This window comes from Macaca nemestrina, chromosome 12 (genome assembly GCF_043159975.1).
Source record: "Macaca nemestrina isolate mMacNem1 chromosome 12, mMacNem.hap1, whole genome shotgun sequence".
Taxonomy (NCBI): domain Eukaryota; kingdom Metazoa; phylum Chordata; class Mammalia; order Primates; family Cercopithecidae; genus Macaca; species Macaca nemestrina.
Genome location: NC_092136.1, coordinates 12,030,502 through 12,055,193, shown reverse-complemented (window position 1 = coordinate 12,055,193; position 24,692 = coordinate 12,030,502). Strand labels below are relative to the sequence as shown.

The window sequence follows — 24,692 nt, the reverse complement described above, 5'->3', positions numbered from 1 at the left end:
TCCACCCATCTCCCCAGGTCTGCTCTGCTGCCCCAAGAGATGGCTCTCCGCTGGGGAGCTCGAGAGCTTGGAATCTGCTGCAGTCAAAGTCTCTTCCATTCGGCCAGGCGCAGTGGCTCACGCCTGCAATCCTAGGACTTTGGGAGGCCGAGGCGGGTGGACCACTTGAGGTCAGGAGTTCAAGACCAACCTGGCCAACATGGTCTCTACTAAAAATACAAAAATTAGCCAGAAATCACTTGAACCCAGGAAGCAGAAGTTGCAGTGAGCCAAGATTGTGCCACTGCACTCCAGCCTGGGCAACAGAGCAAGACACTGTCTCAAAAAAAAAAAGTCTCTTCCATGCAGGCCCCATCCTTTGGACCTCCCTTCAACCCCAAGAGAGACCACTACCCCAGTAGGTAAGACTCTACCTCTCAGAAACTGACCTCTACTGTGGAGCTGATAGTGGGAAAGGGCTCAGGATCCAAAATCAAGAGACCTAGTTCCTAGTCTCAAGCCATTTATAGCTGTGTGACCTTGGACAAGGCAGGCCTTGAGCTTTAGTGTCCTCCTCTGTAAAATGTGGATAAACATGCCATACTGAACCATCCTTCAGTAATACCTATGTGACTTTCTGTGGGTTGTTCCCCTGATGTGTAATGCTCTTCCATTCTTCTCAGCTCCGCAAACTCCTACTCTTGCTTCAAGATCCAACCCAAATGCCCCCTTGTCTGTAAAAATTTTCCTGCCCTCTGTGCACTTGGCACAGATCTTAGGCCTTGCCATTCGAGTTATTTAAGTGTTTCCATAATTTTTGACTATGAATACGTACAGGTAGGAATCAGATTAGGCTCAGTTCTGGAAGGAGAAATGGTTTGGTGAATATTTTCTTTGCGGAACGGAAAGCAGAAGAGGGCGACCTTGACTGGGTTGGGTTCCATCTCTGCGGGGGTCAATCCTGGGACTCTTGTTCCAGGCACAGCTTGGGTCAATCAGCATTCACGACTTTGCTGTGTGCCTGAGCCACGCCTGGCTAGCTGGGGACATTTTCATAGCTGAGACCCAGTAGGAGAGACCATGACTTGTGCCAGGGTGTGCCTGTCTCAGCTCTGGGGCAGGGCCAGGAGCAGCTGCTCATGGAATGTCGTTGGGGACATGCTGGGGCCTCTGGGAGGGGAAGGGAAACTGGGCATGCACTGTCGATGGTCCTGGTGGTACTTCTGGGATATTGCCAAGGAACCTGCGGTTCAGGGAACAGGGAGGAAGGACTCCAGTGTCTCCAACTCCCTCTTATGGCTTTATGGCTGCTTGTCGGGGTCAGGGAGATGAAGGAGTGCCAGCTCGGTGGTCTACACTGATCCTGACCAGTGAACCAGGCTGTCCCAGCCAGAGCCAGCTAGTCAAGCACGCCCTCTAGTGGCTATCACAGGGAAGACAAGAACTTGTCTCCACAAAGGCAGGATTTTCCTTTACCCCTTCAGAGAGTACAGAATGAGCATCAATGTTCCAGGCATGGTGCCAGGCATGTGTGTTAACTTTAGTTAAAACATACTAATTGGCCGAGTGTGGTGGCTCACTCCTGTAGTCCCAGCACTTTGGGAGGCCTAGGTGGGAGGACTGCTTGAACCTAGAGTTCAAGACCAGCCCGGGTAATGTAGTGAGACCCTATCTCTATTGAAAAAAAAAAAATTAGCTGGGTGTGGTGGCATGTGCCTATAGCCCCAGTGACTTGGAAGGCTGAGATGGGAGGATTGCTTGAGCCTGGGAAGTGGAGGTTGCAATGAGCCAAAATCACACCATTGCACTCCAGCCTGGGTGACCTTGTCTCAAAAAAAGATACATATATTTTTATATATTTATTAATATATATTTATATGTATAAATAGATGTATGCATATAAATAAATATATTTGTAATATTATAGACATATATTAATACTTATCTGTATATGTTAATATAAAAATATATAATATATATAAAATATATTAATATATATTTGAATATATATATTAAAATATATAATTAATCATCTTCTAAATGGAAATCTCTCTCTTGAGTTTCAGGATGTGTTGGTGGGGAAGGGAATACAGGATAGGGAAATAACCCCTTAAGCAATGACTCAGCACAGGCTGTAAAATTAGAATCACCTGGAGAACCTGAACAATCCCAATGCCTTGGGTCCATCCAGACCAATCAAATCAGAATTCATAGGGGTCAGGCACAGGCACCAGCGGTTCGGAGAGTTGACAAACACATGTCGCATCCATCATTCTCACTCAGCTGCCAAGGTAGGCATCATTGTCCCATTTTGCACACGAGGAAACTGAGGCTGAAGTGAACCCGTTTCTTTCCCCGTTTCAGTTGAGGACAGCGATGGGGCAGTGGGGAGGCAGTAAATACTCCTACAAGGCTGCCTCTACAGAGATTCTTATAATAACAACAGCTTTATTGTTTGCCATGATTAGAAAAGTATTCAAGGTCATTGTGAAATAGTGGTTTTTTTCCTAGGCAGATAATTATATAAAGGCAAAAGTGGTGTGTAGGGGTGGGGGACAAGGGCAGGGACAGCATTAGGACAAATACCTAATGCACATGGGGCTTAAAACCTAGATGACGGGTTGACAGGTGCAGCAAACCACCATGGCACATGTATACCTATGTAACAAACCTGCACACCATGTATACCCATGGAACAAACCTGCACACCATGTACACCCATGGAACAAACCTGCACATTCTGCACATGTATCCTAGAACTTAAAGTGAAAAAAAAAAAAAGTGGTGTGTAGAAAAATCACCTGCAATTTCAGCATAGTTAACTCTTAGTACTATTTCAGAGACAGGGTGACAGGAAAGGAAGGATAAGGCACAAGGTCATATTATAAATCAGGGCTTCTGGAAGTGTAGTCCCAAGACCACACACATTATAATCCCCTGCAGTGCTTGATTAAAATGCAACATCCCTAAGGCCACAGACTCAGACTCCGGAGAAAGATCCAGAAAACTGCACGTTTAATAAACATTTGGGCGATTCTTATGGCCTCTAAAGACCAAGAACCACTGCTGCCTGGAGCTCTGCTCTCTTCAGTGAACAATACAAGAGGAGCGTGTAGGTAGACACCTATCACTTCCAACAGCTTAGGAGAGCCTTTGAGTATGGATTGATGTATTAAAATTTATTGAATCACATGCTGAGATTTTCACCAGCTGCCCGTGGGGATCTGGGCACTTATTCCCATATTGCACTGGCTGGAAGCCAGCAGCATAAATTTCAGGGCTGTTCTGTCAACCCCCACCAGCCCCGGCAAGTTCTCACCCCCCTACACCAGCCCCAGGCTTCTCCTTCCATCTCTCTGAAGCAACCTACTAATGGGCCCTGCCAGCCAATCACAGCCAGAATAACGTATGATGTCACCAGCAGCCAATCAGCGCTCCTCACCAGTATATGCAGAATTCTGTCATTTTACTAGGGTGATGAAATTCCCAAGCAATACCATCCTTTTCAGATAAGGGCACTGAGGCCGAGAGAGGAATTGAAACCCACCCAGAGTCACCACACACAGGTGGCAAGGCTGGGACTAGAAACCAGGACTGGTGACTGCAGCCGGGTATTCATTCTTTCCACAGCCCAGAGGGCTGTCAAAGACCCCAGGGCCTGGTCAGAGGCACCTCCTTCCTGGAGAGTTCCTGGCACAGGAGTTGAGGCTCAGCACAGTCCCCTAACCCCCAACTCTCTCTGCAAGGCCTCAGGGGTCAGAACACTGGTGGAGCAGATGCTTCGGCCTCTGGATTTTAGGGCCATGGTAGAGGGGGTGTTGCCCTAAATTCCAGCCCTGGTCTCAGTCCAACGGCCTCCAAGAAGAAATTAGAGGCCGGGCGCGGTGGCTCAAGCCTGTAATCCCAGCACTTTGGGAGGCCGAGACGGGCGGATCACGAGGTCAGGAGATCGAGACCATCCTGGCTAACACGGTGAAACCCCGTCTCTATTAAGAAATACAAAAGGCCGGGCGCGGTGGCTCAAGCCTGTAATCCCAGCACTTTGGGAGGCCGAGGCGGGCGGATCACAAGGTCAGGAGATCGAGACCACAGTGAAACCCCGTCTCTACTAAAAATACAAAAAAATTAGCCGGGCGCGGTGGCGGGCGCCTGTAGTCCTAGCTACTCAGGAGGCTGAGGCAGGAGAATGGCGTGAACCCGGGAGGCGGAGCTTGCAGTGAGCCGAGATCGCGCCACTGCACTCCAGCCTGGGCAACAGCGTGAGACTCCGTCTCAAAAAAAAAAAAAAAGAAATACAAAAAAAACTAGCCGGGCGAGGTGGCGGGCGCCTGTAGTCCCAGCTACTCGGGAGGCTGAGGCCGGAGAATGGCGTGAACCCGGGAGGCGGAGCTTGCAGTGAGCTGAGATCCGGCCACTGCACTCCAGCCTGGGTGACAGAGCGAGACTCCGTCTCAAAAAAAAAAAAAAAAAAAAAAGAAGAAATTAGAGGGGCCATGGCCAGGCTGTGCTGGCCGTTGCTTCTGAGCAGATTACAAGGAGGGACCGAGACAAGGACTCCTTTGTGGAGGCCCTGGCTTAGGGAGTCAAGTGACGGCTCAGCACTCACGTGGGCAGTGCCAGCCTCTAAAAGTGGGCAGGGGCACTGGCCAGAGAGTCCCAGGGAGTCCCACCAGCCTAGTGGCCAGACCTTCTGTGGGATCACCGGATCCACCTGGAACCCCACCTGTGAGTACAAGGTGCCCCAGGTGGACTGGGCTGGGGCTTTGAGGCCTTCAGGGTTGGATGGCCATCTTGCATATGTGTGTGGGATGTGCACACACAGGCAGCACATGCGTGGGTGTGTGGGCACCTGTGTGTCTGTGCAAAGGCCCTGAGGTGGGAATGAGCTTGGTGTGCATCAGGCACAGCCAGCCAGTGTGGCTGCAGCAAAACACATAGGGAAAGAATGGAGGGGACATCAATCACTGCTTCAGTAAATTTTCATCGAGCGCCTTCTATGAGAACACAAGAGGAGATTCCATTGTGAGGAGGAAACAGGCAGTAAACAGGCAGATATCCTGTATAATTTCAAGTAGTGATAAGTGCTCTCTAGAAATGTCAAGCAAGGTGAGGAGACAGAGAGCACCGGCGGCAGTGGGCTCTATTTCCAGGTAGGATGGTTGGGAACATTCTTTCTAAAGGGAACCTGGAGTGGGAAGGAGCCATGCGGGTACCTCAGGAAGACCTTCCTCCAGGCAGGAAGATCAGCAGGTGGAAAGGCCCTGGAGCCACCATTCAGTAAACATCGTTTGAGCATCTCTACCAGCTAGGTTCCGTTGTGGGAATGGGAATATGGTGGTGGACAGGGCTGCCTGGTGCCTTCCATACTTCTCACACTAGAGTGGTTGAGCGAGCTTGGGAGTAATGAACAAGATGGGCTGAGAACACTGCCTAGCCCAGGGACTTAAGCTTAGTGTGTAGACATTGCTGCTGTTACTGCCTTTGTCATTGTACAAATTATTTATTTATTTATTTATTTATTTATTTATTTATTTTTAGACAGAGTTTTTGCTGTTGTTGCCCAGGCTGGAGTGCAATGGCGCGATCTCAGCTCACTGCAACCTCCACCTGCTGGTTCAAGCGATTCTCCTGCCTCAGCCTCCTGAGTAGCTGGGATTACAGGCACCCACACCACGCCTAGATAATTTTTTGTATTTTTAGTAGAGACGGGGTTTCACCATGTTACCCAGGCTGGTCTCGAACTCCTGACCTCAGGTGATCCACCCGCCGCAGCTTCCCAAAGTGCTGGGATTATACACATGAGCCACCGTGCCCAGTGATTACAGAAAGTTAAAGGCACATGGCAATGCACATGCCTATCTACATCTTCCCCTGCCAAAGCAATGGGCAGCCTCTGGGCTCACTTTCTTGGGTTTCCACCTTCAACAGGCAGTCAGAGCTGGCAGGGCCTTGGAGACCACTTCATCCACCTCCCAGGGTCCCTATGGGAGAGTTGAGGCCCAGAGCAGGGAAGGGTCCTGACAGGCTCTGACCAGGGTCTCTGATCCCTACCAACCCCCAAATCCGTGTCCCTCTCTACTAGGACCCAAGCCCACCTGCTGCAGCCAAGTACCTGGCCATGACCATCACCTACACGAGCCAAGTGGCTAATGCCCGCTTAGGCTCCTTCTCCCGCCTGCTGCTGTGCTGGCGGGGCAGCATCTACAAGCTGCTGTATGGCGAGTTCTTCATCTTCCTGCTCTGCTACTACATCATCCGCTTTATTTATAGGTAAAGCTGGCAGGGCTGGGGTGGGGGGCCTGGGAGGGATGTGGCGGGGGCTGGGAGCTCCTGGGGGCCTCCCAGCCTGCTCAGGGGCCAATGCACCAGTTCACTACAAGACTAAGCTGAGCTCCTGACCAGGTCCTGGGCACTGGAGCTGAGGCTGGGGCTGGGGGCTGGGGAGAGAAAAGAAGTCAGACTGAGAGGCTGCTCAACCCAGGCCAGCAGGGTTTTAGTCACCCTTCCTCCAACCCCAGGAGGAGCCCTGGAGCCCAGAATTTGTCTGGTGCCACTCAACTGGCCTGTTTTATTGAATCCCACACAGACTCATAGGTCCACATGGTACACTGAGAGAGAGAGAGAAAGAGATAGAAAGAGAGAGAGAGAGAGAGAGTCTCACTGTGTTGTCCAGGCTGGTCTCGAACTCCTAAGCTCAAGCAATCCCCCTGCCTTAGCCTCCCAAGGTGCTGGGATTACAGGTGTGAGCTACTGCGCCTGGTCAACCACATGGTACTTTTTTTTCTTTTTTTTTTTTTTTGAGACAGGGTCTCACTTTCAGCTCTACAGTAGAGGTCAGTTTCTGAGAGGTAGAGTCTTACCTGCTAGGGCAGTGGTCTCTCTTGGGGTTGAAGGGAGGTCCAAGGGATGGGGCCTGCATGGAAGAGATTTTTTTTTTTTTGAGATGGAGTCTCGCTCTGTTGCCCAGGCTGGAGTACAGGGGCACGATCTCGGCTCACTGCAACTTCTGCCTCCTGGGTTCAAGTGATTTCTGGCTGTTTTGTATTTTTACAGCCTGCACTCCAGGCTGGAGTGCAGTGGGGGCAATCTTGGCTCACTGCAACCTCTACCTCCCAGGTTCAAGCGATTCTTCCGCCTTAGCCCCTTGAGTAGCTGGAATTATAAGCACACATCACCACGCCTGGCTAATTTTTTTTTTTTCTGTATTTTTAGTGGAGACGGGGTTTCATCATGTTGGCCAGGCTGGTCTTGAACCCTTGACCTCAAGTGATCCACCCATCTCGGCCTCCCAAAGTGCTGGGATTACAGGTGTCAGCCACTGTGGCCAGTCCACATGGTTCATTTTTTAAAAATTATTTTTTAATTAAAATGTATATCTAAGGCCAGTAGCAGTGACTCATGTCTGTAATCCCAGCACTGTGAGAGGCCAAAGTGGGGGGAATCACTTGAGCCTGGGAGTTCAGAATGGGCAATATAGTGAGACCCCATCTCTACCAAAAATTTTAAAAAGTAGCTGGGAGTGGTGGCATTTGCCTGTGGTGCCAGCTACTTGGGAGGCTGAGGTGGGAGGATGGCTGAAGCCTGTGAGGCTGCAGTGAGCTGTGATCGTACCACTGCACTCCAGCCTGAGTCACAGGCTGTCTCAAAGGCAAACAAAATAATGTTTATCTAAACAATAAAATGTAGGACAAATATAATCACAGAATATATGATAGCATTTTAAATTGAAAAAGCATTAGTGATTACATGGATTGTAAAATATCAAATACATAAAATTCTTGTGTTCCTAATAATGCTAGCAACAAAGCACATTTGGTTTTTACTAGGGCACCAAGGTACTTTAAAAAAAAGTTAGAGCCAGCCACAGTGGCTCACACCTGTAATCCCAGCACTTTGGGAGGCCAAGGCAGGATCACTTGAGCCCAGGAGTTTAAGACCTGAGCAACATAGAGAGATCCTGTCTCTATAAAAAATTAAAAAATTGGCTGGGCGTGGTGGCTCACGCCTGTAATCCCAGCACTTTGGGAGGCCGAGGCGGGCGGATCATGAGGTCGGGAGTTCAAGACCAGCCTGGCCAACATAGTGAAACCCTGTCTCTACTAAAAATACAGAAATTAGCCGAGTGTGGTGGCATGTGCCTGTAGTCCCAGCTACTCGGGAGAATGAGGCAGGAGAATTGCTAGAGCCCGGGAGGCAGAGGTTGCAGTGAGCCGAGACCATGCCATCGTACTCCAGCCTAGGTGACAGAGTAAGACTCCATCTAAAAAAAAAATCAAAAAATGATCTGGTCGTGGTGACTTATGCCTGTAGTCCCACCCAGCTTCTCAGGAGGCTGAAGCAGGAGGATTGTTTGAGCCCAGGAGGTTGAGGCTGCAGTAGGTCATGATTGTGCTACTGTACTCGAGCCTGGGTAACAGAGCAAGATCCTATCTCAAAACAAACAAACAAACAAACAAAAACCAATAAACCAAAAACATTTACCTAAACAATAAAATAGAGGACAGATATAATCAGAATATATGACAGCATTTTAAACTGAAAAAGCACTAATGACTACAATGGATTATAAAACATCAAATACATAAAATTCTTGAGTTCCTTATAATACCAATAAGAAAGCACATTGGTCTTTGGTTTTTACTTGGGCACCAATGCATGCTGAAAAAAGTCAGACTTCATTTTTTTTTTTTTTTTTTGAGACAGAGTCTCGCTCTGTGGCCCAGGCTGGAGTGCAGTGGCCGGATCGCAGCTCACTGCAAGCTCCGCCTCCTGGGTTTACACCATTCTCCTGCCTCAGCCTCCCGAGTAGCTGGGACTACAGGCGCCCGCCACCTCGCCCGGCTAGTTTTTTGTATTTTTTAGTAAAGACGGGGTTTCACCGTGTTAGCCAGGATGGTCTCGATCTCCTGACCTCGTGATCCGCCTGTCTCGGCCTCCCAAAGTGCTGGGATTACAGGCTTGAGCCACCGCGCCCGGCCTAGACTTCATTTTTTAGAGCAGTTTTAGGTTCACAGCAAAATTGAGCAGAAGGTAGAGTTCTCATGTGTTTCTTTGCTCCTCCCCCTGCCCCCAGCCTCCCCACTATCAACACCCCCACACTACAGTGGCAGATTTATTACAATCCCTGAACACACATTGACACATCACCATCACCCAAAGTTCATAGCGTACAGCAGGGTTCAGTCTTGGGGCTGTACATTCCATGGGTTGGATAAATGTGTAATGATGTCTCCGCCATGGCAGCATCAGGCAGAGCAGTTTCACTGCTCTAACAAAATCCTCTGTCTGCCTATTCACCCCTCTCGTTAAAGCCAAACACTCTGTTTCTTTTTAGAGACAGGGTCTCGCTCTGTCACCCAGGCTGAAGTGCAATGGCAATCACAGCCCATTGCAGCTTCCAACTCCTGGGCTGAAGTGATCCTCCTACCTCAGCCTCCAGTGGCTAGGACTGCAGGCATATGGCCATCACACCCAACTAATTTTTGTTTTTGTTTTTGTTTTTTTTTTGATTCGGAGTCTCGCTCTGTCGCCCAGGCTGGAGTGCAGTGCTGCCATCTCGGCTCACTGCAAGCTCCGCCTCCCGGGTTCACACCATTCTCCTGCCTCAGCCTCCCGATTGGCTGGGACTACAGGCACCCACCACCACCCCGGGCTAATTGTATTTTTAGTAGAGACGGGATTTCACCGTGTTAGCCAGAATGGTCTTGATCTCGTGACCTCATGATCTGCCCGCCTTGGCCTCCCAAAGTGCTGGGACACCCAGCTAATTTTTTGTAGAGATGGGGTCTTGCTATGTTGCCCAGGCTGGTCTTGAATTCCTGGTCCTGCCTCAGCCTCCCAGAGCTCCGGGATTACAGGCGTGAACCACCGTGCCCGGCCCAAACACTCTGTTTTGGCCTGCTTTTAAAAACTGACCCCTGGCTGCGTTCAAAGGGTCAGGGTGTCTGAAACTGGCCTCTGCAGCAGGACCTGAACTACACATCTCCCAGTGGCCAGTGTGAGGATTCTCCCCACAAGAAACCACTGGAGGGGGCCTCCTCTAGCCTGTCTGGGTTAGGGGCTGCACAAGGAGTGTCATGGACCTGGCTCAGGCCTCAGGAGGGGACCTGGGCTGGGGAAAATGTGGGACAGCATCGAGGCAGTCCCATTCCTGCAGTAAGTCATGATTGTGCCACTGCACTCGAGCCTGGGTAAGAGAGCAAGATAAAACCAAAAACATGTATCTAAACAATAAAATAGAGGACAGATATAATCACAGAATATATGACAGCATTTTAAATTGAAAAAGGGCTGGGCTAGACCTGGGGACAGTCTCAGCCATCTCCTCGCTGCGTCCACACATGTCCACCCCACACCCACCCCCAGGCTGGCCCTCACAGAAGAGCAACAGCTGATGTTTGAGAAGCTGACTCTGTATTGCGACAGCTACATCCAGCTCATCCCCATTTCCTTCGTGCTGGGTGAGTTCCCCCTTCTGGCTGTTCTGGGTCCCCGTGGCTGCCCAGGCTCCAGACAGTCCAGGGGAGGACCACGAGGAGCTGAGGCAAGGGGCTGTCGTGGGGGAAGCGGGGACGCCAGCGGCAGGTCGGCGCCTCTCTGTAGTTCAGGGAAAGGTGCGGACTGCAGCCAGAGAGACTGAAGTTAGACGTTAGGTAAGACGTCCTGCTGCTAGCAATGAAAACCCCATTTTCTGAGGGAAGCGCTGACATCATGGTCCCTGGAGCCCCTGCGCGGGAGGGGAGGGTGTCTGGAGGATTTCTGGGACCAGCAGGGGGCCCCCCGGGAGACAGAACCCTTGGAGCTCTCGCGCCTCCATGAGCGGCTCTGCCTGCTTCCCGCTCCTGAGCGCCTTCCAGGAGGGTTGGGGGCTAGGCCCGCTCGCAGCAGAAATCTGGAGGAGCCGAGGCATCACCTGGCGCTGGGCCCTGGGCTCTGGCCGCAGCCTGGCCCCTCGCCCCTCGCCCCTCCTGCCCAGGCTTCTACGTGACGCTGGTCGTGACCCGCTGGTGGAACCAGTACGAGAACCTGCCGTGGCCCGACCGCCTCATGAGCTTGGTGTCGGGCTTCGTCGAAGGCAAGGACGAGCAAGGCCGGCTGCTGCGGCGCACGCTCATCCGCTACGCCAACCTGGGCAACGTGCTCATCTTGCGCAGCGTCAGCACCGCGGTCTACAAGCGCTTCCCCAGCGCCCAGCACCTGGTGCAGGCAGGTGGGCTGATCCGGAGCAACGGGGCGGATGAGGCGGAGCCAGGGGCCATGATGGGCTCCGCAACAATGGAAGATGGGTGGAGCCAAAGTCCCCCGGACTCGGGGGATTGGGTGAAGCCAGGAGTGGGGTGGGGTCAAGATTTGGGGGTCCAATTGGGCGGGACAGAGTCAGGTGTCTGAAGGTGGGGCGAGGCCAGGAGCCCACCCTCCGAGAGTAGGTGTCTGAGGACCCTTGAGAGATAATGGAAAGAAGGGTGATGGCTTGGGAACTGGTGAGATACTAGGGTCTACCTCCCTCTGCCCTTGCCCCTTCTGATCTCCGGTTTCCACTCTGGAGGTATGGGACATTGGTCTCTGACTCCCCCTCAGCCTTGCCTGAACTGGTCCTGGTTAATAAGACAGATCCAGGCTAGGCGTGGTGGCTCTCGCCTGTAACCCCAGCGCTTTCGGAGGCGAAGGTGGGAAGATCGCTTGAGCCCAGGAGTTTGAGACGCCCCTGAGCAACGTAGGGAGACCCTCATCTCTACAAAAACATCAAAAATTAGCAGGGCATAGTGGCTTGTGCCTGTAGTCTGAGGCTGAGTATCGGGAGGCTGAGGTAGGAGGATCACTTGAGCCCAGGAATTCCAGGCTGCAGTGAGCTAGGATAGCATCACTGCATTCCAACCTAGGTGACAGAGCCAGACCCAGTCTCTGGAAATAAATAAATACCCTGCCCACATGCTCAGCCCAGAATAGCACATAGTAGGTGCTCAGAAATATTGTTGTTGTTGAAAGAAAGAAGATGGCAAAGGAGTGCTGAGGTTCCTATAGGTCAGCAGGTCTTGGCCTGGCCACCGGATGCCAGCCATCCCTTCTGCAGGTTCTCCCACCCACCACTTTCTTCACTCCACTCTGCAGGCTTTATGACCCCGGCAGAACACAAGCAGTTGGAGAAGCTGAGCTTACCACACAACATGTTCTGGGTGCCCTGGGTGTGGTTTGCCAACCTGTCAATGAAGGCGTGGCTTGGAGGTCGAATCCGGGACCCTATCCTGCTCCAGAGCCTGCTGAACGTGAGTCCACTATGCAGACAGAGCTGCCGCGGAGTGGGAAGGGTTGTGGTCCACAGGAAACAAGGTTTCCTGCAAAGAAAAGGCTCGAGCTCCCGAGAGTCTTCCCAGAGCCTGAAGTGGGGTTGCAGAATCTTTTCCAACAGCATTCCACAGCCCGAGGTGGTCCCTCCTCAGATGCCCCTCCTTCCTCTCTGAGTCTGTGAGGTCCTGGTTCTTTTTTGATAGATGAGGAAGCTGAGACACAAAGAGGTTTAGTGAGCTGCCCATGACCACACAGCCAGGAATGGACCATGAGTACCAGGCCCTGGTACTTGGAGAAGAGTGGGGGTGAGCCCAGGGTGGGGGCAGGTGGTGTTCAGAACCCCATCCCTCCCTGCTGCCCCCCAGGAGATGAACACCTTGCGCACTCAGTGTGGACACCTGTATGCCTACGACTGGATTAGTATCCCACTGGTGTATACACAGGTGAGGACTAGGCTGGCAAGGCTGCCCTTTTGGGAAACTGAGGCTGGAAGGACCAAGGAAGCAGCTGGGATGGGAAGGGCTCACCTAGAGGCTGAGTAAGTGGCTCCCCCAGGAGTTGGGTCCGCACTTTGAAGTTGGGTCTAGACTTTGAAGTGCCGAGTTCTTAGAGACCAGGCTCCTGCCTGACGCAGTCCAGTAGGGGTGGTGTGATTATCCCCATTTTAAAGAGAGGTTGGCCAGGCGCAGTGGCTCATGCCTGTAATCCCAGCATGTTGGGAAGCTGAGGCAGGTGGATCACCTGAGGTCAGGAGTTCAAGACCAATCTGGCCAACATGGCAAAACCCCATGTCTACTAAAAATACAAAAATTAGCTGGGCATGGTGGCGCATGCCTGTAATCCCAGCTACTTGGGAGGCTGAGGCAGGAGAATTGCTTGAACCCGGGAGGCGGAGGTTGCAGTGAGTGAAGATCGCACCACTGCACTCCAGCCTGGACGACAGAGCAAGACTCTGTCTCAAACAAACAAACAAAAAAAGGGGGGCGGTTAACAGAGACTCTAAGTCACGTGAGTGTGCAAGTCAGAACAAGGCCTCGGTCTCCTGTCTCAGACTCCCAGCCCCGGGAGCATCCTGATTTCAGGGTTCCCACCTAGTCCTTTGCTGCTGCACCCTCCTCCTCCTCGTCCTCCTCCAGGTGGTGACTGTGGCGGTATACAGCTTCTTCCTGACTTGTCTAGTTGGGCGGCAGTTTCTGAACCCGGCCAAGGCCTACCCTGGCCATGAGCTGGACCTCGTTGTGCCCGTCTTCACATTCCTGCAGTTCTTCTTCTATGTTGGCTGGTTGAAGGTGAGCCTCTCCAGGGCCCCTCTCGGCTGGAGGCATGGCCAGAGGGGTCATGGCCAGCAGCTGCCTGAGACGAGGACGCATTGTCAGGAAAGGAAGGTCTCATGGGTAGAAAGCAGCGAGCAGGGCCCCGACCACAGCCCTCTGGTCTGCACATTCCCATGTTGTTACATATGAGGAAACTGAGACTCCAGCGGGGCCTTCTTGAGGCCTGAGTCTGCTTCCAAGGCTGCACCCAAGGCCCAGACTTAGCAGCTTGAGGGACAAGGAGAGCTCAGTCAGTCTAACCATTTGCTGCTCCCTCAAGAGAATATTCTCTTTTTTTTTTTTTTTTTGAGACGGAGTCTGGCTCTGTTGCCCAGGCTGGAGTGCAGTGGCCGGATCTCAGCTCACTGCAAGCCCCGCCTCCCGGGTTCACGCCATTCTCCTGCCTCAGCCTCCCGAGTAGCTGGGACTACAGGCACCCGCCACCTCGCCCGGCTAATTTTTTTTGTATTTTAGTAGAGACGGGGTTTCACCGTGTTAGCCAGGATGGTCTCGATCTCCTGAACTCGTGATCCGCCCGTCTCGGCCTCCCAAAGTGCTGGGATTACAGGCTTGAGCCACTGCGCCCGGCCTGAGAATATTCTTCAAACGTTTGTCCAGAGAATAGGGGAATTCATGGAATCGGAGTGGCAGTGGCAGGCCCTGCTGGTGAGGACACTTCTCATCTCTGCTTAAAACAAAGCCGTGAGGCCAGGTGCCGTGGCTCATGCCTGTAATCCCAACACTTTAGGAGGCCGAGGCGGGTGGATCACCTGAGGTCAGGAGTTCGAGACCAGCCTGACCAACATGGTGAAACTCCGTCTCTACTAAAAATACAAAAATTAGCCAAGCGTGGTGGTGCACACCTGTAATCCCAGCTACTTGGGAGGCTGAGGCAGGAGGATCGCTTGAACCCCGGAGTCAGAGGTTGCAGTGAGCTGAGATCGCACCACTGCACTCCAGCCTGGGCAAAAGAATGAAACTCCGTCTCAAACAACAACAACCACCACCACCACCACCACCACCACCACACACACACACACAAGCCCTAAGGTTCACTAGCCTCTGCCCTTTACAAGGCAGATTGGTACCACCTCTCCTTATTCAAGATGCCTGTTGGGGTGTCTTGTTCCTCACCTCGAGTGGCTTGTCCAGGTATTCCCTCCCACCACAGCCAGTACGCCAAACAGGAGTTCTCAATCCCAGTTTTCTCTCCAACTCTTTATCTTTCCTTCCTTCTGTTGCCCACCCACTCTCTCTCCCTTCCTACCTTCCTTTATTTTTTGGCAGTGGGGGTGTAAGTCTCCATCTCTGCCCTTCCTGTTGCTGTGACACACACACACACACACACACACGCATGCATTCCTATTCCTCTAAATTCCCCCCCTGCCCCCCAGTTATCTTTGGTTTCTACAGATCAAAACAAATCACACTTTTATGCTTGAAATTCTCCAAGGTGCCCCAGTGGCCTGTAAGGTGTCCCCTGGACCCCGAAGGCAGAGGCGTGCCACCTCTTTGGGGCTTTGTTAGGGCATTTTAGAGATTGCTATCCAGGAATCTGCCCACCTAGACGGCCCTTTAGTTCAGCCCAGCTTCAGTATATATCTTTGTTGCAGGAATGAATAAAATTATGCAACTCCAGGTAAGATACATGAGGTGAGATAAAGGTGATGACTCAGCCGAGTGATACACTCAGGGACAACTGTGGGTGCTCAGGGAAGGACTGGCTCAGGAGAGTTAGAGGGGCTGTGTCCAGAAGTGTGTGGGTGCCCACAGGTGAGGGGGGCTGGAGCCCTAAACTCTGGCTTTGAAGACAGTGGTCAGGCAGGAAGGGCATCATGTGGTGTGGAAATGGCAGCAGCTGAGGTTTAAGTGGGGAGGCTGGCTTTGAGGAGTCCTGCCTGAGGGTTTACAGAGCCTCACCTGTCCCCAAGGTGGCAGAGCAGCTCATCAACCCGTTTGGAGAGGACGATGATGATTTTGAGACCAACTGGATTGTCGACAGGAATTTGCAGGTATGGGGAGAGGGAGAGAGGCCATACCATGGACCTTCCCCACAGTGGACCCAAAGAGAGGACCCCACTGTTCTGTAGGGAGGTCTCACAGTGAATGATCACCCCTTCCCCTCCTCGCTCCTGCAGCCATTCACTCACAGGATTCTCACCTCAATCTTTGAGGCTGCAGGCAGGCACCCATCTCCCCATTTCACAGACAGGGAAACTGAGGTCCAGAGAAAGGGAGAGATTCCTCCAAGTCATCAGGCACGTACAAGGTCCTGCCTGGGATGACCTTTCTGTGGGACTTCTTCTGTCCCTGGTGACCAGGTGTCCCTGCTGGCTGTGGATGAGATGCACCAGGACCTGCCTCGGATGGAGCCAGACATGTACTGGAATGAGCCTGAGCCACACCCCCCCTACACAGCTGCTTCCGCCCAGTTCCGTCGAGCCTCCTTTATGGGCTCCACCTTCAACATCAGGTGTGGCCAGTGCCAGGGGGCTGGGTGGGAAGCCCCTCCTAGTGCAGGGGTCTGCCTAGGAACTTAGAATAGCACTAGGTAATACATACTGGGTGCCTCAGTAAGTGTCAGGCACTGTACTATGCTCTTTATAAATAGTAACTATTTTTTCCTCCCAATAATTTTGGTTTGTTATCCCAAGTGTTCAGATGATTAAAGTACAGGTTCAGAAAGAGTAAGTTGCCCAAGGCCACATAGCTAGCAAATGGTGCATCTGCTACTCGAAGGACAGCCTGTGATCAATGATGCAGTGGAAGGTTAGGACCTGGCTCCTGTCATCCAGAACTATGTTTTCTTTTCTTTTTGAGACAGAGTCCCACTCTGTCACCCAGGTTGGAGCGCAGTGTTGTGATCTCGGCTCACTGCAACCTCCGCCTCCTGGGTTCAAGTGATTCTCCTGCCTCAGCCTCCCTAGTAGCTGGGATTACAGGTGCCCACCACCACAACCGGATAATTTTTGTACTTTTAGTAGAGACGAGGTTTCACCATGTTGGCCAGGCTGGTCTCGAACTCCTGACCAGTAATCTGCCCGCTTTGGCCTCCCAAAGTGCTGGAATTATAGGTGTCAGAACTGTGTTTTCTGATAAGCTACGGTGCTTGGATGGGAAGTGGAAGTGGGGTTCCCTGGGATGGGGAAGGGGCAGCAAACATATCCTAGCAGGCAGCCAGGCCATCACAGGTACCTCCTGAATTGACTTTGTCCTACCGAGTAAAGGGCTCAGGCCACCCACAGCAGCCAGACTTATCCTCACATAGTCCCACTTCCCTGATTCCATCTGAATCCCTCTTGAGCTGCAGTGGGCTGAAGGGCTATCCCAGCTGGTCCTTTCTCCCCAGGACAAGAGTTGAAAGTGCCTTAGAGTGTTGGGCACATGTCAGGGTTCATACTCAAGGTTTTCTTCCACAGTATCCAGTGCTGTTCTCGGCTTGTTCTTTTCTCTTTCCATTTTTTGTTTTTTTTTTTTTAAACGGAGTTTTGCCCTTGTTGCCCAGGCTGGAGTGCAGTGGCACAGTCTCGGCTCACTGCAACCTCTGCCTCCCAGGTTCAAACAATTCTCCTGCCTCAGCCTCCTGAGTAGCTGGGATTACGGGTGCCTGCCACCAAGCCTGGCTAATTTTTATATTTTTAGTAGAGACAGTTTCACCATGTTGGCCAGGATGGTCTCAAACTCCTGACCTCAGGTGATCCACCCTCCTCGGCCTCCCAAAGTGCTGGGATTACAAGTGTGAGTCACCGTGCCTGGCCACTTGTTCTTTTAAGAACCAAGTATCCGGCCGGGCGCGGTGGCTCAAGCCTGTAATCCCAGCACTTTGGGAGGCCGAGACGGGCGGATCACGAGGTCAGGAGATCGAGACCATCCTGGCTAACACGGTGAAACCCCGTCTCTACTAAAAAATACAAAAACTAGCCGGGCGAGGTGGCGGGCGCCTGTAGTCCCAACTACTCGGGAGGCTGAGGCAGGAGAATGGCGTGAACCCGGGAGGCGGAGCTTGCAGTGAGCTGAGATCCGGCCATTGCACTCCAGCCTGGGCAGCAGAGCGAGACTCCGTCTCAAAAAAAAAAAAAAAAAAAAAAGAACCAAGTATCCTACTGGACTGCAATCGAGTTTAACTAGAGTCTATAGTTTGAGGAAGAGTTGGGAAGGTGATCAAATGAAGGCTGGAGGCTTGCTTAGGTCATAAACATTTCTGGAGGATGACTTTGAGCCCTACATGGTCTGTACCCCAGCAGCTGAAGGTTGTTGGGGGGAAAGCTGAAAACAGAACAATAAAGCATAGACCTTGTCTCCAAGGAATGCGCAATTTACGGAGGGAGCTCAAACCCAAGCCTCAAACTGTGGATACAAGGTACAAAGTACTGGACATCTAGGAAAGGGACAGAACATGGAACACAGTCACCTTTGTCTGCCTGGAGGCGGCTTCCAGCAGGGTCTGGAGCTGGGCCATGGAACATGGGAAGAATCTGAACTTGGGAAAGGGCAGGCCATACTCTGTGGTAGATAAGCTTTCCCTTGCAGGGTAAAGGTCTTGGGCTCCTGGGATGCCTGTTGCTAGGAAGCCAAATTTCCCTTTGTGGATGTCGCTCCCAGTTGGAACCACAAATCCCTGGCATTGCCCAGAGTCACTCATGGGCCTCATCTGAACCACTCATGTCAGGGCACCAGTGTTTCTGACTGCCTGGAGTGAGGGGGTTTTAAAGGGGAAGTGAATGATGAGGAGGGCTTTACATGCCAGGCAGGGGTGGTTGAGGGGGTTGGGTGTTAACTCTGGTCAAGAGGGAGTCAACGAACAGTGAGGTGAGCAGGGCCTGGAGGGATCACCGGGAGGTACAGGATGGATCAGGAGAGAGGTGAGAGCTGGGGTATTGTGAGGAAGATGGTGTGGCCTTGGCTTGGGCCAACCGAGAGAGAGGAGGGGGTAAGGGAGAAGGCCAGGTGTTAGTCCTTTGTCCACTGGCCCAGCCCTGCATCTCCTGCTTCTTTCCAGCCTGAACAAAGAGGAGATGGAGTTTCAGCCCAATCAGGAGGACAAAGAGGACGCTCACACTGGCATCATTGGCCGCTTCCTAGGGCTGCAGTCCCATGATCACCATCCTCCCGGGGCAAACTCAAGGACCAAACTACTGTGGCCCAAGAGGGAATCCCTTCTCCACGAGGGCCTGCCCAAAAACCACAAGGCAGTCAAACAGAACGTTAGGGGCCTGGAAGACAACAAGGCCTGGAAGCTTAAGGCTGTAGATGCCTTCAAGTCTGCCCCACTGTATCAGAGGCCAGGCTACTACAGTGCCCCACAGACGCCCCTCAGCCCCACTCCCATGTTCTTCCCCCCAGAACCATCAGTGCTGTCAAAGCTTCACAGTGTCACAGGCATAGACACCAAAGACAAAAGCCTAAAGACTGTGAGTTCTGGGGCCAAGAACAGTTCTGAATTGCTCTCAGGGAGCGATGGGGCCTTGATGGAGCACCCAGAAGTATCTCACGTGAGGAGGAAAACCGTGGAGTTTAACCTGACGGATATGCCAGAGATCCCCGAAAATCATCTCAAAGAACCTTTGGAACTATCAACAACCAACATACATGCTACACTAAAAGATCACGTGGATCCTTATTGGGCCTTGGAAAACAGGTCTGTCCTCCACCCAAACCAGGGGCACTGTATTGCCCTGTGCCCCACCCCAGCTTCCCTTGCTCTGAACCTACCCTTCCTCCACAATTTCCTAGGGTTCCATCACTGCCAGAGCACGCTGGACCTACGCCTAGCACTGGCTTGGGGTATATACTTGGCCACCTCCACAGGGATCCTAGGGAAGTGTTCGGGACCTTTTCTCACTTCACCCAAGAGCCTGGTATCACCAGGAAGACTTCTTGGGAGCAGGTGAAGGAAGCTGAGGTTGTGCTGACCGGAGTGCTGCTAGAGAACTGTCCCAGGGCTGCCAGGCCAGGCTTCGCTGAACAGATGTTATCACTGGCCCCAACTTACTTTGAGCAAGGGTAGCTGACCCAAAACCATGGGGTGGCAGTCAGCTGGATGACAGATGAACACTTCCCCATAACCATTTAGGGTAGTACCCAAGCACTATGGTGATGGTGACATTGAGGGTGTCTGGGGCCCTTAGGTCATTCTCTCACTGCCTGGGGCACCTCACCAAAATACTTCATGCTTCCTTGGGGTCAGCCCAAAGCTGTCACAAAATCAGATGTTTCCCTTTATTCCAGATTTCCTGGGCACTTTCACCCAATTGGAAACACCCCACTTCAGCCCCAATCATGAGGGAAGGAAGTATATAACTTCCCTTTTCTGGATTCTCAAGCAGTTACTTTCAGTCAGAACACCCAGCTATTGTAATTGAAAACTTAAAAGGGCAACAGTTTCAGTCTTGCTTCTAGGGCTAGACAGGAACTTGGCAAACATCTGTGGCTTGTTTAGCAAAGGATGTTATTTCAGAATCTTGTCTTGGGCTGGGTGTGGAGGCAGGCAGATCATGTGAGGTCAGGAGTTTGAGACCAACCTAGCCAACACGAAACCCTACCAAAATAATACAAAAATCAGCTGGGTGTTGTGGCATGTGCCTGTGGTCCCAACTCAGGAGGTTGAGGGGAGAATTGCTTGAACCCAGGAGGCGGAGGTTGCAGTGAGACTTGAGCGACTGCACTCCAGCCTGGGCGACGGAGTGAGACCCTGTCTCAAAAAAAATAAAAAAATAAAAAGGATCCTCTCAACCTTTGTCCTCCTACTGCCACATTTTAGTATTTGAAATGAAGGTTCCTTCCATATTCACACTGTTAATTCTCTCCCATTCTCACTAGGGATGAAGCACATTCCTAACGTGCTTCCCAACGGGGATGCTTCGCCAGCCAGGTCCTCTCCGGTGTGTACACCAGCAGGACACCGATCCAGTCACAGCCATACAGCTGTCCACACTGAAGAACATGTCCTATGACAGCCTGAATCAAATGGTTAGTTTAATAGATAAAATCAGCAGTCCAGGACTACTTCAGCCTTTAATGCCTTTCATTCATAAAAATTATGAAAGCTAGACTGAACCATCGGAAACATTTAGCTCAGACACTGGATTGAGAGTCAGGAACCCTTAATCCTGTCTGAATCCAAGACAGCCATACCTTAGTATACTGCCCAAACTAAGGCGTTTAATAAATACAAATACTCTGTTTCTTTTTGATTAGTGTGATTAGAACTGAGCAACGGCACTTAAGGAATCTGGAAGATAGACTGGATAGATTTCTGATTCATCCCAAGACCTCAAAGACAACAACACCTGGGTACCAAATGTCTTTATTTGAAGGAATGGTACAAATCAAAGAACTTAAGTGGATGTTTTGGTACAACTTATAGAAAAGGTAAAGGAAACCCCAACATGCATGCACTGCCTTGGTGACCAGGGAAGTCACCCCATGGCTATAGGGAAATTAGCCTGAGGCTTAGCTTTCATTATCACTGTCTCCCAGGGTGTGCTTGTCAAAGAGATACTCTGCCAAGCCAGATTCGGGTGCTCCCATCTTGCGCAAGTTGGTCACGTGGTCACCCAATTCTTTGATGGCTTTCACCTGCTCATTCAGGTAATGTGTCTCAATGAAGTCACACAACTACAAAACAATGGGCAAGACAGTTAGTGGGCAGCTTTCCCAATCCCTAAGGCAAATGATTTCCTCTATTTCCTGGGTTTCCAGTACTCACATGGGGGTCATTTTTGTCAGTGGCCAGTTTGTGCAGTTCCAGTAGTGACTGATTCACATTTTTTTCCAAATGTAAAGCACACTCCATTGCATTCAGCCCGCTCTCCCAGTCGTCATAGTCTGGTTTCTGAACGAGGAGCATAGGTTAATGCATCTCTACCAATTAACCTACAAATCAGCAAGCCCGTCATCTCTAACCACCACGCTTTGGCAAAAGGGACATTACTATTTGCCTAATTTAGTTTAGATGGTAAGCCTAAAAAAACCACAAAAGGCAAAAGCCCAGTGTATCATCACTTTATAAGGGCAACTGCTAGTTTAAGTGATTTCTGATACCCAAACACGGCTAGATGATGAAGTATGACACCCCTAGGATCTTTTGTTCACCTTAATATCCTGAAGGAAGATTCGGCCACCTCGTTGGTTCTGCAGCTTCATCAGTTTCTCGGCATGTTCCCTTTCCTCATGAGATTGGTGAAGAAAGTATTTGGCAAAGTTCTTCAAAGCCACATCATCGCGGTCAAAGTAGTAAGACTGAAAGGAGAACACTGAATGTGTTATATTAGGGATCCCCAAAGACAGGTAGCTGTGATGGTCTACACTGAGGCAAGATGGTCTAGTCAGCCACCCTAGGCTTCCTTTCTCAAGGCGCAGCATGAAGGGGTCAGTGCCCAAGGAAACTGGGGGCAGATGAGCTACTGGATTGAACCCAACAGTAATCTTTCTATTCTAATAGAAAACTGAAACTTGATCCTTCAAAGTTTACTTCAAGGACTTCAAGGAACCTTTAGATTATGGGCATTGCCTGGGGCAATGTCTTAAGGCTCTGTATTAGTGCACAGAAAACTATCATTGTCTGATGAGAGGGTGCTGGGGTACTGATCCCGCACTTAGTCCTTTTCTCCTCCCTGTTCCTGGATTAACCATCTTAAAGCATGGTTAAAACAAAGAGCTCAGGAGCCTGCCAGCTGTACCGCGATTTATTTATAAAATTAAAAACCCCTACTGGGCACAGTGGCTCACGCCTGTAATCCCAGTACTTTGGGAGGCCGAGACGGTTGGATCACGAGGTCAGGAGACCATCCTGGCCAACATGGTGAAACCCAGTCTCTACTAAAAATACAAAAAACTAGCCGGGCGTGGTGGCGGGCACCTGTAATTCCAGTTACTCAGGAGGCTGAGGTAAGAGAATCGCTTGAACCCGGGAGGCGGAGGCTGCAGTGAGCCGAGATCGTGCCACTGCACTCCAGTCTGGGCGACAGAACAAGACTCTGTCTCAAAAAAAATAAATAAATAAAAATTTAAAACGCCCATGCAAGGTGACAAATGTGGGCATTATGTTGATGCAAATATACTTTTAAAATACTTGTATCACAAAAATTTGATTTTCAGTTTTAAACATTTGATGTAGTCAAGTGCTTCTGAAAGGCAATGACAGTCACAGAAATACAGGCCTGTTTTCAAATCCATTTGGAACACATTCTTGGGATAGTTTGGACAATCACAAGGCAATTCTAGGAAGACTCCCACGACACTGCCTAAGACCAAGATTTGGGAAAACTGATTCCACTGATCACTGAAAAATTTATTGCCCAGTAACTGTCGGTGGACTTTATCCAAGAACTGGAGGTTCACTTAGTACGCCACACCTCTTACAGTAAGATACATAAAAGATAAAAATTAAGTTCCCTAGACGCAGGGTCAGGTGACACTTCGGTGACTGCAGAAGGGGCGATTTCTGGAGATATGCTTCAATGCAAGTGGGGCTTAGAGATAAGCAGAGCTGAGAAGTGGATAGGGCTGCTCCAGAGGGATCTGCCCACAAGATAAGCCACTTCGCGCCAGCCCCTAGGGTTTGCTGTTCGACACCGTTACCCAGCAGGCCCGCCATACCTAGGGGACTGGAGCTGGATACCTAAGCAAAAAACGCTGGGCTTCAGAGCCAACTGCCGGAGGCAGAGAAAAAGATGGGAGTGCAAAACTCCACCTTCCTAACCGCAGGATTGATCGCACGGGCTGACAGTTTTGCAAACCCAGGATTTCAGGACACCCAACTCTCCTTAAAAAAAAGAACGGTGTGCAGAGGCGGCCCCGGCCTAGGAGGGAGCCTTCCCAGCGTACAGCCGAGAAGAACCAGCTGTCCCGACTTTCTGCGCCAGAGAAGTCCTCGGAAACCTCGAGCAGCCTCCATTTTCCAGAAGGGCGCAGGGAGGCGGGGGATCCCGCGGGTGGCCACACCCCCGGCCCGCCCCAGCGCGCGCCCCGGGAACCGCGCCCGACCCCCGCCACCGCCCCGAGCCGCCCGCGCTCACCATGGACAGGTAAACGTAGGAAGCGTAGAGCTCCAGATTGATCTGGCGGTTGATGGCGGCCTCTGAGTCCTGGTGGTAGTTCTGGCGCACCTGCGAGGTGGACGCGGTCGTCATGGCGGAGGCTAAGGACAGGCGGCGGCGGCGGTGGCTGCGCGGCGCTGGAGCGGCGGCGGGGCCCTTGGGGCAGTCCGAGGACGCGGTGAAGAGGAGACGGAAGGCTGGCTATGGGCGGCCGGCCGGGATGGGGGACGAGCGCCGGGTTCCGTCCAAGCACTGTTGAAGCAGGAAACCCCGACGACTCTCGGCGAAGAACGTTTGGCGCAGCGGGTAGCTTGCGGTCTCTTATAGCGGCGGCGGCGTCAGGCCCGCCCCGGCCAATCAGCACCGCCCGCCCCGCGCCCGCTCCTTCCGGTGGGCGCGGGGCCCCGCCTGCGGTGGGGGAGGGGCGGCCGCTGGAGGCCCTCGCGCGCTCTGGCGGAGCTCGGGAGCGGGGACCGGTACCGGACTGCCTCGGGGACAGTGGTGTCGTCTCTGTGCCCCTGGGGCCCGTTTAGTGGAGTTGGAGGGAAGCTGCGAGGAGGCGCGGGAAGTCCACCTCAGAGCCCCCCGCTCTAGGTGTGCCCGGACCTTGGAACCGGCGGGGGCGGGGTGCGGGGGCGCATGGGGTGATCCTGATTTGGCTCCCATTTTCCCGAACGAGCACCCTGAGGCTCCTGGCCCGGGGCATGGTGTTAAAAATCATAGCTGCGGGGAAGCCCTTGTGACATCTTGCTGCAGATTGAGAAGGTGGAAGGTGGAGACGCGGGCCTTAACTTAGGTGGTCGAGCGCACTTTCTCTTCCTCAAGAGTCCAGGAAGGAGCGCGCTGGAGAAGTGGGGCTCACGGCGGGTTTCGGGTCCGCCCCTGCCCTTCTGATTCCGGCGACCACGTCTGCCTTTGGCTGAAAGCAAATATGGCTCCGAGTGCAGTTTCTACAACAAAGGCTGGGCGGGCCGGGTTTCCCTAGGGATGGGGACCGCCTCCCCTGGGGGTCTTGGGAGTGAGCCACCGGGGCTTCCGAGAGAATCGCTGGAGTCGCTTCGCACCCAAGGGACGC

General features: G+C 52.0%; 2 protein-coding genes across 13 annotated transcripts; one reads left to right on the top strand and one right to left on the bottom strand.

Annotated features, from left to right (window-relative positions):
• On the top strand, positions 1–20,761 carry LOC105469429 (bestrophin 1). 12 transcript variants are annotated; one of them, XM_071074471.1, is made up of 12 exons: positions 10–170; positions 349–401; positions 6,062–6,249; positions 10,345–10,439; positions 10,955–11,188; positions 12,088–12,242; positions 12,630–12,707; positions 13,401–13,553; positions 15,509–15,589; positions 15,899–16,050; positions 18,577–19,215; positions 20,397–20,761. In XM_071074471.1, exons 3-12 carry the CDS (start codon positions 6,098–6,100, stop codon positions 20,413–20,415), a joined length of 1,758 nt encoding a protein of 585 aa, XP_070930572.1. In that variant the 5' UTR covers positions 10–170; positions 349–401; positions 6,062–6,097; the 3' UTR covers positions 20,416–20,761. The 12 variants fall into 12 exon arrangements, 10 of the variants coding, with proteins under 10 accessions (XP_070930580.1, XP_070930581.1, XP_011718726.3 ...); XR_011610522.1 differs by lacking the exon at positions 20,397–20,761 and adding an exon at positions 17,883–18,386 and having other exon boundaries at positions 1–401; positions 19,029–19,167; XM_071074479.1 differs by lacking the exon at positions 20,397–20,761 and adding an exon at positions 17,883–17,937 and having other exon boundaries at positions 1–401; positions 18,577–18,810.
• Positions 20,762–20,867: 106 nt separating this feature from the next.
• LOC105469428 (ferritin heavy chain 1) lies at positions 20,868–23,925 on the bottom strand. The gene is made up of 4 exons (XM_011720423.3): positions 23,597–23,925; positions 21,672–21,818; positions 21,286–21,411; positions 20,868–21,194 (listed from the first exon to the last, which is right to left on the bottom strand). Exons 1-4 carry the CDS (start codon positions 23,708–23,710, stop codon positions 21,030–21,032), a joined length of 552 nt encoding a protein of 183 aa, XP_011718725.1. The 5' UTR covers positions 23,711–23,925; the 3' UTR covers positions 20,868–21,029.
• Between the last annotated feature and the right edge of the window lie 767 nt (positions 23,926–24,692).